At 38.5% G+C, this 13040-nt stretch overlaps 1 protein-coding gene across 11 annotated transcripts in view; it reads right to left on the minus strand.

Annotated features, from left to right (window-relative positions):
* Positions 1–13040, minus strand: part of BCAS3 (BCAS3 microtubule associated cell migration factor) — a 580473-nt gene that overhangs the window by 353982 nt on the left and 213451 nt on the right. For 6 of the 11 annotated variants that reach the window (XM_047759071.1, XM_047759064.1, XM_047759066.1 and 3 more), the window contains exon 16: positions 10815–10868. The exons of the other annotated variants lie outside the window; for them this stretch is intronic. In XM_047759071.1, the coding sequence (XP_047615027.1) occupies positions 10815–10868 (54 nt within the window). The remainder of the gene's footprint in view (positions 1–10814; positions 10869–13040) is intronic. 11 annotated transcript variants of the gene reach the window in all.

The raw sequence follows: 13040 nt of genomic DNA on the forward strand, positions 1-13040 counted from the left end.
AGAGATAGATATGATGGAATCCATGGCTTTGACTATTCTGCTTAGTCTCAGGTTGACTCAGCCAGGGGTCTAGATTTGGCAACTTTGAATAGATCTTCAAACACTTTGTTACATGGTTCTATCAAACCTAAATTTTTGAGCCAGCATTTTTCATTAAGCCTGAAGCTTCTTAATATAATGAGGTTCAGCAGAAGAAACCTGTAGTATCCGAAGCATTGGACATGGATTAAGTCTGTCCCTCTATCTTATGCTTCAATTTCCCTCTGGACAGAGAGACAGCAGCACTATTTCTTTGCTCCACTTTTTAGGCACAGATATGATAGTAACAGTAAAATTAAAAATTTCTGAGATCAGTGAAGAGTCACTACATACATTCTAAAGGTCACCTTCACTAACCACTCTTTACTATATATTCTCTTTATTGTATGAACACAGTGAAAAAGCAGCGGCTGTTTGAAGTTTTGGTAGTGAGCTTCATAAAATCTTAAAATACATATATTTCACACACCATTATACTTTCAAAGTCCAGCTGGGACAAGACCTGTAAGTGACAAATGCCATGAGAATGGATATTCTCACAGTATTTCTGGCACATCCAAACAGAGGAAGTCCCAAAAATCTCATGAGAAAATAAGCTCTTTTAAAACTCTCATCCCAGTTTTTTGGGCTTACTCTCTATAGATAAACTTCCATAAGCCTTCAGGCTTTTGAGTCTTTAACCAAATCCACTAGAGCTTTGATCCTTTAGAGGTTTACCAGTACCCAAGATAGACGGAGTTCTCCTAGGGGAAAAAAAAATCCCAAGTTCCATTAAAATGGTTTCTCAATAAATTAAAGCAGGAATTCTATTTGGGAATAGAAAATCATTGAAAAATCGGAATTTTAAAAAATCCTTTGATGTTTAAAGCGAGGATATTCTGTTTTGTTTTCAATTGTTTATTTGTTTACGGTTATTGTTTTTAATGTTACCGTACAAAGCATTAAACCAGAACAGTTCACAGTGGGGTTGAACCACTGATTTTTTTTGTGTTTACTTGTATACGTTTGCATCTTTGAAAAAGGAATTATGAAAACAACCCCAGTGCCCCCCCCCCTTTTTTTCCTTTCTTTTTTGCCTTTTGGGGGAAGGATACCTTCAGGTACCTTGGGGCGAGGCAGTCTCAGTTTCCACATTAACATACAGCACCACTGTCTGTGGGTGAGCTTGCCGTGGAATCACCTCTGTTTCCTAAAAATGTTGCCAACTTCAAAATGCCGCCTTATCATTGATGCACTGTCCCTAAGTATGTTTTCCCAGACATTCTATTAAAAAAAAAAAAAAACAAACCCCACGGAGGAAAAATGGATTAAGTTGAGGATAAAAGTAAAAGAGAGAAAAATAACAATGGGCTTTGTTGCTGCAGTGGGGGAACAGCTTGTCAGGTCAGCTTTGCAGAGGCATATTCCCAAACCGGTCATCATTAACGGACTCACTTCCACAGGAAAAAAGAGGGAAAAAAAAAGACAGAGTCTGAAAACTCCGGACAAAAGAAATCCCTGCAGACAAAGTAAAAACAAATTAAAAGACCCATTATAAAACACAGATGCTACAAGGAAAATAAACTTTCCAAGATTTACTGGGCTTTGACAAACTTGAACATTTGTGGAAAAGACATCAGCAACAACTCCCAGGTAATGTAGCTGCAAAGCTAGACTCCTTTCTGTTTTATCTTTACCCTCCCTACAGAAGCTGCCAGGTTGGTATTCTTAGCTTCTGAATGCAGTGATGTGAGAACATGTGAATGTGGCAAACTGCCAGCCACAAGAAATCTCTAAAGCCAGCAAGATCCTGCAATTATTGACCATTTCATATCATGCAAAATATGGAAGTTAATGTTGGTGTATCTGTGTGTACACCCGCACTTCTTCCTAAATACGAACCAAAGAGGAAAAATAAGACAAAAACAAGACAAATAAGACAAAATAATCATACGCCTCCACCCGGCTCTTTAAAAAATTTCCCTATCTCACCATCCTATGAAGGAAGAGAAATAAGAGCAATTTATAGATGAGAAAGTACCTTAAAATGGTAACGCATCAGTGAGAAAGAGAAAAGTTTTTATTGTAAGTTTCCAGAGGCACAAGTTATAGATTATTGCTACTGGGGTTCAAAGGAAGATTCCATTAATAGAAGGTGTGAGACATGAAGAACTGCAATGGAATAAAGTGCACCAAAAGATGTAGTGTGTAGAGGATAAAGAAGCATTGTCATGTGCTGTCCTTGGGGCTACAGGGATAAATACAAAAATGTCCCAGATCGTGTGTAAAAAAGCCAAAGGACAGTAGGCAGTGGGAGGGTGCCCTCGGGGACAGCACAGCTATTAGGAGGTCTGCGTTACCTTCCCACGTTGTGAACCTTCTCAGGGACACAGACTTGCTTTATTTTAGGGACTCCCACTTTCTGAAGGTTTACCGTAGAAACATATCAAACATACTGAGACTCCTACAACAGTGGAAAATTCTATTCTCATCACCTTCCTACACATCTATCCACTCTTACTCTGGGACAGGAGCCTCCCAGTGAAGTGTCCTTGGTCTGCTAATATTGTGAACGCTTCATTTTGCATTTGGGTTCATGAGGCCGCCTGAGCGCCAGTGTGGAGGGAGGTGAGCACCTGGCACTCCTGAGACGGTAACTCCATAGGAAGACCCCTATGCCCAAGTATCTCATTATCGTCCTGCTTCCAACAGCTTCCTTACACTGAGACCTCATGCAGATGGTCTATTCCCAACATCATGTCTTTCTACACTAAAAACTGGGTATTAAGTTCGTATGGGGCTTTTTTGGTGCTTTCTGCTTTCCAAAGAAGACCAAAATGTTTGGTCTGCTTTTAATATTCTGCTGTGGAATTGACAGGATAAAAAATCCAAAATATACCAATGAGTTTAACTAAGTTAACTCTGTAGTTGAAAAGCTCCCGACTTCTTGACTCTGTCAAAAAGAGTACAATGGTAGCTTGTTCTGAAACAATCACTGGAAATCTGGGCTCTGAAAAGTTAAAAACACTGCTTAGCTCTTGCTTGCCATCTAATTTAACATTAAAGCTTTCTCAGCCAAACACTCGATAATTATTTAATCAAAACCAAATAAAGTTCGTGCCGAATATATAAAAAGTATCCTGTGCAAATGGGAATTTCCTGAATGTGGGTTGTTTGGGGTTGACATGGGAGTCTCTATTTCTCTTTCTTTCTCTCTCATTTTTTCCCTTTCCCTAGATGAGAATGACAAGCTTCCCAGCTGCAGTTCCAGGACTTTCACCCTCCTTTTTGACCTTTTCTCAGGCCTATTCCAGTATAATCTGTAATCTACTCAAGTAGGAAGAGGAAACAGCAGCGCCCTGGTGAGAAACAGTGCCTTCTGACCCACATACCAAACTGGGCGGAAGCAATGCTTGTTCACAGGAGCCAAGGAGAGTGGAACATACAATTAAAAGAAAATGAATAATATATACATTTTTTAAAAAAGACTGTTCACAGAACAACCAAACAGTTTAGGTGACAAAGTGCAAGACAGAAAGAGTTCAAAGACAATTCTGACTAGGTTCTGACTTGTTTCTCCCAGTAACTTTTTTGGAGTGATGAAGCCAAAGTACTGCAAATCTTTATGCATTTCAAACAAAAACACTTGTTGCTTTTTCGAGTAAACAGTCTAGAGTACTAACAGACATTACTATAGGGCCTTGGGGCGAGGGGAGCTGGGAAGGTAGGAAGAGAAATCCCCCTGAAAAACTGACCTGAAAACAAGAATCCAATCCTTTTTGTGTGGGGGGTGGGGGGAGAGCCAAGATGGGGATTGAGGTTTTTAATGATACTGTCATCACTCTTCCTACGACATACAAAGTAACTGCATGGAACTTTGTACGAGTGGTTAGTAAGTGTCAGCAGAATGAAAACGTCACAATTTGGAGATCTGAAATCACACTGATTATTAAATATTTATCAATACATAAGTTTATAAATAATCAAGTCAACAATTTGCTAAGTGGTTTCATTTTCTAGTCTGAATGCATGGCCACCAGTTAACTATTACCTTAATGTGTTCATGTCTATTACATGTAAATGTGAGTTTTTCTTTCCTTAAATCCAAAACTGAGTAAGTTTAGAAAATTTATACGTAAAAGTTAAAAGTCAAAATACGCTACTCCAAAAGATGCAAAAATGAGCCTAGGAAGGGAGATGAGATCAAGAGGTAGAAACAATAGTTATAAAAATACAAAAGGGGGAAAAAAGAAATATTTCCCAAAAGTTTCAGAGATAAAAGTGTATGGGAACAGGCAATGAAATATATATATGAACATCTTTTGTCGACATTTCATCTCCACTCTATTGGTGGCACAATTTGTTCACACACCCAACCCAAGTTCATGAAAATGAATACTGAAATAAGTGGGAAGTTCATTACCTTAGTCTGTTATTCTTGAACTATTCCAAGATTTGGGATGAAGAAAATCTGTAAGAGCTGATGCTCTTAATATTTAAGATGTAGCTGCAATTTTTAATTCACTTTAAACACTAGGATCATAGTTTGCCACACTTTCAACAATGAAAAATCAAGCAACACAGTAAGTAGACTACATGTACCACTAGCCTGGACAAAGCAAATTTTTCGTATACATAAAAATAATAAAAGATCTTGGGACTTTTACTTTAAGATTTAAGTTATTCCTGAATCAAACATATTTAAGCACCTTCAAAATTTCCCACTCTTCTGAACTGAGCTTAAATAGTTTTGGGACTCAGTGCTCAGAAGTGAAGACTTTTAATAACCCTAGTGAAAAATCCCCAGAAGTGAAAACCCCGTAATTCAGCTCCCAAAAGTATAAATAAATCCCCATTGAAATTATTTTTTGAAACTACTCTATACTCATATCTCCCATGCTTATCTCACAATGAATTCTGTATCATATCAAGGGAGCAAACAGAAGCACTCACTGTTCAAGAGAAAAAGTACAGAAATACATCTTCATCGTTCAGTAAACACAATGCTACTACTAAAACTGCTGAACATATAAGATGTGCAAGAATGGGAGATGGTACTGAAATAAAAACAAACATTGTAGCAAGAAAAAATGCTGAATAGATTGTAAGATTTAAGGTATAACTTTTAGACTTGGAGGAACTGGATGGATTTAACATTTGCAGAACCTGTCTTCTTCCAAGACATTGAACACAATATACTTAAGGAAAAATTAAATATCAAAAGCAAAGTATTTTCTGTTGAATAACAACTACAGTAGTAAAATGTAAGCAATTTTCCTAACAATCAAAAAAGATATAATTCAAAATAGCAATAGCAAAGATGCTCTTCTCCCCACAGCCTCCTTCCCGCTCCCTCACCCCGCCCCACGGAAGCCTTCCTTCTTTTACTCATGACTGCTAAGGATATTTTCTGGCTCTATTTCAGCATCATGACTTAGGTCATGAGAAGTGTCAAAGATGCATTTCCTTCAGATGGGAAAAAGCAACAGATTTTAACAACCATACAAAGATGGGAGTACAGAGCAAAGGAGCCAAATCAGCATTTTTGACAGCAGGGAAGATAAAACCTTTTATATTCACATATATTTTATTTCCAGCCTAAAAACATTTAAATATCATTCTATCAAATTATGCTTACGTGTTCTGCTCTAAGAAGAAAACAGGAAACTCCTACCCTATTCGGCTGCCTAAATTATCAACAAATTGTGAAAAAGAATTCTTGAAAAGAAAAGAAAAAATGAAAGAAAAGAGAAAGGAAGAAAAGAAAAAGAAAGAAAAAGTACACCGTGTGAACAGCTCCAGTCCTTGTCTTCTAAACTTATTTTTCCAAACGCAAAACCATGAATTTACCTGTTGACATTAAAAACTCCTTTGACAGAGTCCTTGAGAGTGAGAGTGACAAAGAGGAGTGATACCATGACCATATCTGGACATGAGAATGATGACTCTACTTCCTTCCCCGTAATTATCCTGCCTTTGCAGAAACACTTTTTCTTAATCAGCTGGATGACTGCCAGAAAACTGTATCCATTTATCAGTACCGTCATTTCATATTTTCTTTCATCCGTGAATTTATCAAATGTGGACACATTTCAATCCACTTCAGATTAGACACGAGTGAAATACTATTGAACATTTGTTAAGAATTCCCTAATAGGGATGATTCTGAACACTGAACAAGGGGCTGGCCTGTCTCTTCTGAAGCTGCCAAAGACAACAATGCCCAGCTAGTTCCATTCTAGCCATTCTGAAACAGTCTTACTTCCATGTCTCATGCTCACTTCAATATTCTCACCTGCAAAAACACATCATCCAAAGTTAATAACTCTTTCAATGAACCTTAAATCCCTTTTCCTTTTCTCATCCTCCTCCAAATTCTAAACGTCATTTTATGCTAGGAACATATACTGCTAACAACTATAACAGTTTCTTTTTCTAAGTGTGTGTAACCCTGGTACAGCACTGATCCCACTCTCCTTACCCTTTTTTAGGTTACAGACTCTCAGCCAGCCGTGAGATTTTTTTCTTCCTGCTCAGATTTTTAACTTCAAGACTGGTCACAGTTGCCTACTCCCAGGTCTCATAATTTCTAAATCTGTTTATCTGGGTCACTCATTCAGATACTGGTCATAACGTATCCTAAGAAGCCCAATTTCCACTCTCTTCTCTCTCTCCGATTTTTCTAAAACCAAATTTTGAAAAAATATTTCAAGGGAACCTGACCAGAGTTATCTAACTTAATTGTCTTCTTCACTGAAAAATAAGCCAAAGTTAACGTGCAAATAGACAAGCCAAACCCTCTTGTTGTCACTCAAATTACTAGACTAAAATAATGCTGAAGGATCACCTCCCTGAAAACTAACTTTTAAGTGTATTGCCAGAAACTTTCTAGTGGAATCCTTTAGGGGAAAGTAACCAGTCAACAAGTAGTAAGATCTGCAAATACTACTACTGATTAGGGGCACCCTAATAAACCAGTCGGACCTATAAACTGGAATGAGCCACTTGTGCTCGAAGACCTTCCAATCAGTCCTTTAGTGTGGATTTGTTGATTAGCTGAATAAAAATGAAATAACAAAATTAATCAATTAGACCCAGAATTGCCAAAGCAATTCTGAGGAAAAAAAAAACCAAGCAGGAGACATAATTCTCCCGAACTTCAGGCAATATTACAAAGCCAGTCATCAAGACAGTGTGGTACTAGTACCAAAACAGACAGACAGACCAATGAAACAGAATAGAGAACTCAGGAATAAACCCAGACACCTATGGTCAATTAATCTTTGACAAAGGAGGCAGGAACATAAAATGGGAAAAAGACAGTCTTTTCAGCAGGTATTGCTGGGAAACCTGCACAGCTGCAGGTGAGTCAATGAAACGAGAACACACCCTCACACCATGCACAAAAATAAACTCAATTAATCAATTAAAAATTAAATTTTTACAAATAAAAGAAAAAATAAGAATGATCTTCCTAGAATTCCTAGACAGTCCAGCCAGAATTTTGATTTAACGAGGATCTAGGCATCAGTACTTTATTTTTTAATCTATCCAGGTAAATCATAATGTACAATCAGGGCTGAGGACTGCTACTTTAATATAAAAGATAATGATGACCACCAAAAAACAAAAACAAACAAACAAAAAAAACTGACAAAGGAACTCAGAGGAAATAGAGCTGATGCAAGGAGCAAAGAAATGCTTCAAAAACAATAACTGCCTCTTAAAAAGATAAGCAATTTTACACCTATAAAATAAGAAAAGGATGTGACAATGAAAGAAACAGTCACAGAAAAGGATGTTAAAAATATATAGCAGAAATGAAAATGCAATGCAGAAAGTTAACAGATAAAGTTGGGGGTACTCAAAGTAAAACAAAAAGACAAAGAGATATAAAATAGAAAAGAACATCAGGAGTTCAGTGTAGGAGATCCATTATCAAACCAGCATGATTTCCAGATAGGGCAAAGAAGAAAACAATAAAAAATAAACCATGAAGAACTGGAGTTCCCTGGTGGCCTAGTACTTAAAGAATCCGGTGTTATCATTGCTGTGATTTGAGTCACTGCTGTGGTGCAGGTTCAGTCCACATTCTGGAAACTTCCACATGCTGCAGGTGTGGCCAAAAACACAAAACAAAACTGTGAAGAATTTTTAAAAAGCAGCTTCTGAGTGGAAGCAATGGGGGCAGGAGAATGTAATATTTTATTATAAAATTGTGGCATTTCATGACTTTTATTATAAATGTATGTATTGTTTTGGTAAACAAAAAACCCCAAACCTCCAAAGAACACTAACAGAAAAGAAAGGCAGAGATTAACAGTATAAGCCTTAATGATGCCTCAATAGTAGATTGAATCACTCTGGTCCCAGGAAGCACAGAGATAAGTCCTAGAATAGCACTCTATAGAGAATCAAAGAAAGGAATTGTTAGAACACACAGATATCACTTATTCAAATAATTTAAAAATTTGCCTCCATTCAAGTACCTAAATTCATTCATAGGAACTGGTAACAGGATGGGGTACTAAAAATGGATGTTAATTTTGACTAATGTATTTCAAAAGCCCAATTATCTAATAAGACTTTGAGGGATAAGTCACTGAAAACACAATAAAAAGGAAGGTAGGTTATTATAAAATTTTATAAGACATCAACATCCACAGTACACCAGGTTCATGCCAGGGTTGCCATGAATACAAGCATGGGAAAGTTTAGAAAAGACCGCCCTCTAGAGGCATATCTCATTAACCATTTAAAAACAAAGCTATTAAAACTTGTAGTCTACCATATGCCAATAGTAAAAAGAGAGAAAATACAAAATATTTCATGAACAGTAAAGAGAAAAATATGAATACAACTTTAGCTTCAACTGATAACTACCTTATCTGGAATATATTTTAAGGAAAAACTTTCAGAGAGAAAAGAATGGGGCATATTCCAAACAGTATAGACAAAAGATAAAATAACCTTAAGATATTAAGAAACAATATAAGAGTTTTCAAAGATACTCCACAAGGAGTTCCTGTCATGGCACAATGGTTAGCGGGCCCAACTAGCATCCAGGAGGATGCGGGTTCGATCCCTGGCCTCGTTCAGTGTGCTAAGGATCCGGCGTTGCCGTGAGCTGTGGTGTAGGTCACAGACACAGCTCAGATCCCACATTGCTGTGGCTCTGGCGTAGGCCAGCAGCTACAGCTCCGACTGGACCCCTAGCCTGGGAACCTCCACGTGCCACGGGTTTGGGCGTGAAAAGGCAAAAAGAGACCAAAAAAAAAATACTCCACAAGTAACTTTATTTTCCTCAAAAACTATGTTATCTGAAACTTCCTCTCAGTTTTTCTGTGAACCCAAAATTGCTCCATAAAATAGTCTAGTAAAAAAAATATGCTATCTTTATTTAGTAGATGGTTTCTTCAATTAGGGCTTCTGAAATAAAAGCACTTTGTTTTCAGGACAGTATTAATTCTGAGGCTTCTCTTTTCAATCTACTTTCCCCAAAGAGCTCGTGTGCTCTCTCTGAGAAAGAATAGAAAGTGACATGAAAATACTTTAAACATGTACAATTCGGGCATATGGAAATGTAAAGTCTAGTATAATGTTATAGAAACATTCCGAAAAGGATGATCAAATAATAAAACAAACTCACTAGGAAAACTTTAATAGATTTGAAAACAATAAATTAGAAACTTCACCTGAACTAAAACGAGGAAAACTAAAACCAGTAAAAATCCCAGTACTGAACTAAGATAGCCTAAAAGAAGATTTTTATCCATTTAACATGTATATACTATATGCGTATGTATATATATACTGTCATATGAAGCATAAAATTTAAAGCAGAGCCACAATGCACATGATTGATTTTTCTTGGCAAAAATTAAAACATACAAATGGAAACTTCAATCCACAAGTAAACAGTGATGTGGAAAGAGAAGTCAAGATACATCTCGTTATTATTGACTGTCTTAAGTAGGTGAAACTATGTAAGGTTGAAATGTGTGGTTGCTTTGTATTTCCAACTGTGATGTGGTCTGTATCGAGAAAACTACTGATCAACAAAAGTAATTACAATAAACCGTCAAAGGAAGGCTATAAACAGAGTTTCTGAGTGGTTAAAGAAAAAAAAAAGACTGCATCATACAGATGCCAAAAAGAAAAGTGATGCTACCAATTATTTAGAAGCACTTTATTAAAATATGGAGGCTTCAAGTCCAAGTCCTCTACAGATCTTTGAGTCACATCATCTACTTCCACCGGGAAGAAGCAGAACCTGGAATTCAGAAGCCTAAAGATGTGACTCAAAGATGACTCCTCCCCTGAGTTAATGGGAAAGAGATACTTCTGAGAACTGCAGAAGTGAATCCAAAATCCCTCTGTTAACTCAATGGAAATAGGAGGCAAAAAAAAATTCCTGAAAAGCCCTATCACATACGGTGCAGGTTGCAGCTGCAACTAGGATTGAAGCCCTGGTCCAGGTACTTCTACAGGCCACAGGTGGGGCCATAAAAAAAAAAATACATAAATAAAAAATAAATCTACAGAGTTAGGAAGTCAGAGAGGTTTGACTACAGGAAGTCTGACTCCAGGTCCTCCAACTGCCTCCCAAGGAAGTTAGGAATGGAGATCATCAAAAATAATAGGTAGAAAGTCGTAATCAATAAATACAGATAAAGATCTTAGAGAAGAAACAAGTACCAAAAGTCAGACACTTTATGGTAAAAGAGGGAGAAAGCACATTGTAAGCTGAGTGGAGCGGAGCAGAGAGGAGCTTCAAAGATGCATTCAATGTTTACCTGAAGAAATAAGCGGAAAGCAATTCAGGCGCAGGAACAAGGTGCTGAGTGAAGCTGAAAGGCAAAAGCAAGTAATTAAATTTGCTTGGAGCATAAGTAATACTGGCAGAGGAGTTCCCACTGTAGCGCAATGAGATCGACGGCATCTTGGGAGCAGTGGGACACAGGTTCCATCCAAGCCCAGCACAGTGGGTTAAGGATCTGGCATTGCCTCAGCTGCGCTTTAGGTAGCAACTGCGGCTGGGAACTAATCCCTGGCCTGGGAACTCCACAGTAGTGGCAGAAATGGATTCAGCAAAATCTCCAAACTGGTAAAGGAAATGCCTAATCTCAGAGAGGACCAACCGTCTGCCTTTCTTAAATCTCCCAATACCTGTAAGCACACTCACTTCCTCTTTCTAGAAGAAACAGAAGCATCTCCTCTCTGCCCTCTAACTTGCCCCCATTCTCCTGCTCCCCTTTACATCAATGCTCATGGAAGGACCTGTCAATAGCGGTGTCCAATTTCTCTCATCCCATCCTTAATAAAATCCGCTTCTATCAGGCACTCTCGTCCCATCCTTAATAAAATCCGCTTCTATCAGGCACCTACCACTCCACTAAAACAGCTCTTATCAAAGCCTCATGGTCTCCACATTACTAAATGCGATGGTATTCTATCTTTTTCTCAGCTCTTATCTGAATTGACCTATCAGCAGAATTTAACACATTAATCATTCCCTTTTCTCAGGAAAAGAAAAAAAAAATCTTCATTTGGCCTCTAGAGCTCCTCATGTGTGGTTCTTCTTCTAAGTCACTCACTAACTACTTCATGTTGGAGGACCCCAGCACTGCTCAGTCCTGGGACACTTCCATCTTTTTTGGTGGGGGGCACTCCCACAAAGTGCAAAAGATCCTGGGCCAGGGATCAAACCCTGCAATGCAGCAGTGACCCAAGCCACAGCAGTGATAATGCCGGTCCTTTAATCACTAGGCCACCAGGGAACTCCACCTTCATCTTCTTCTAATACTCATTCACTTATTAGGTGATCTCATCCTGCTTCTGGCTTCCTCTATGCCTTCCAAACATGCATTCTCAGGCTGTTCCTTTCCACGGAATTCTACATTCAGAAAACCAACTACCTACTTCACAGCATTAGGAAGTCAAGACACATTTTAAACTAAACATGTCCAAAACTCCACGTGCTGTCTCTACCCTCTAAACCTGCTTTAACCCCGTGTTCCTCATTTCGTTTGATGGCAACCCCATCTCACCAGCTGTTCAGACCAGAAGTCTTACGGGTCATGTGACTCCTCTCTTTTCTCACCTGGATTTCTCTGAGACTCTCCTAACTGGTCTCCTTAGGCTTCTACTTCTGTCAGCCCAGAGATGGGGCAGATGCAATAGAGTGCTCCATGCTGCTCCTGCCTTACTGAGTCACTCAAAGCCCTCCACTGCTTCTCCATATCACACAGTCAAAGTCCAAGGCTGACATGATCTGGCTGCACTTCCTCTCGGACTCCGCTTCTACGCTTCGCCCTGCACAGTGTTTCAGCCACATGGGCCACCTTGCCCTTCTGTAAACACCCTACACACATTCCCAGCTCACGGAGGTAACACCAGCTGTTTCTCCTGCCTGAACACGTTTAGCAGGTACCTGCATGACTTTCTCCCACGCATCCACTGGATGTTTACTGAAATGTCATCATCTCAGGAAGCCCTGCCAGAAGCATGCTCATTTCAAATTGCAATCCTCTCCAGGCACTCCCTATTCCCTTTCCTTTATTTATTTTTTTCTCCACAGCACATAAAAGTACCTGTTTATCCATCCATCCACCCACCCTCTAAACTATGTATCATCCATCCTACTCTACTGAAAAGTCAGCTCCGTGGGAACAGGGGTGTTTTCCTCTTTTATTCGCTGCTGTATTTGTAGAGCTCAGGAACAGTGCCTCGACACAGTAATGCTGATAATAGTTGCTGAATAAATGCAAGAATCTTATGGATGTTAAAATGAAAAGCAATGCTACCCGAAATGAAAATCTCTTCATTCTGACAAGAAGTAAATTGTTTTTATTAGAACTTCTAAAGATGTCTGAAAATGTTGCCTCGAAGGCTTGGAATCCACATTTTACCAAATACTACATAAGATGCCAATATACAAATTCAAACAAGAAAAAGACCTGGCTTCATGGAAGTCAACCTACTGGGAGACACAGGCAGGTCAATGAATAAGTAACATATTA

Source organism: Phacochoerus africanus, chromosome 14, assembly GCF_016906955.1.
Source record: "Phacochoerus africanus isolate WHEZ1 chromosome 14, ROS_Pafr_v1, whole genome shotgun sequence".
Lineage (NCBI taxonomy): Eukaryota > Metazoa > Chordata > Mammalia > Artiodactyla > Suidae > Phacochoerus > Phacochoerus africanus.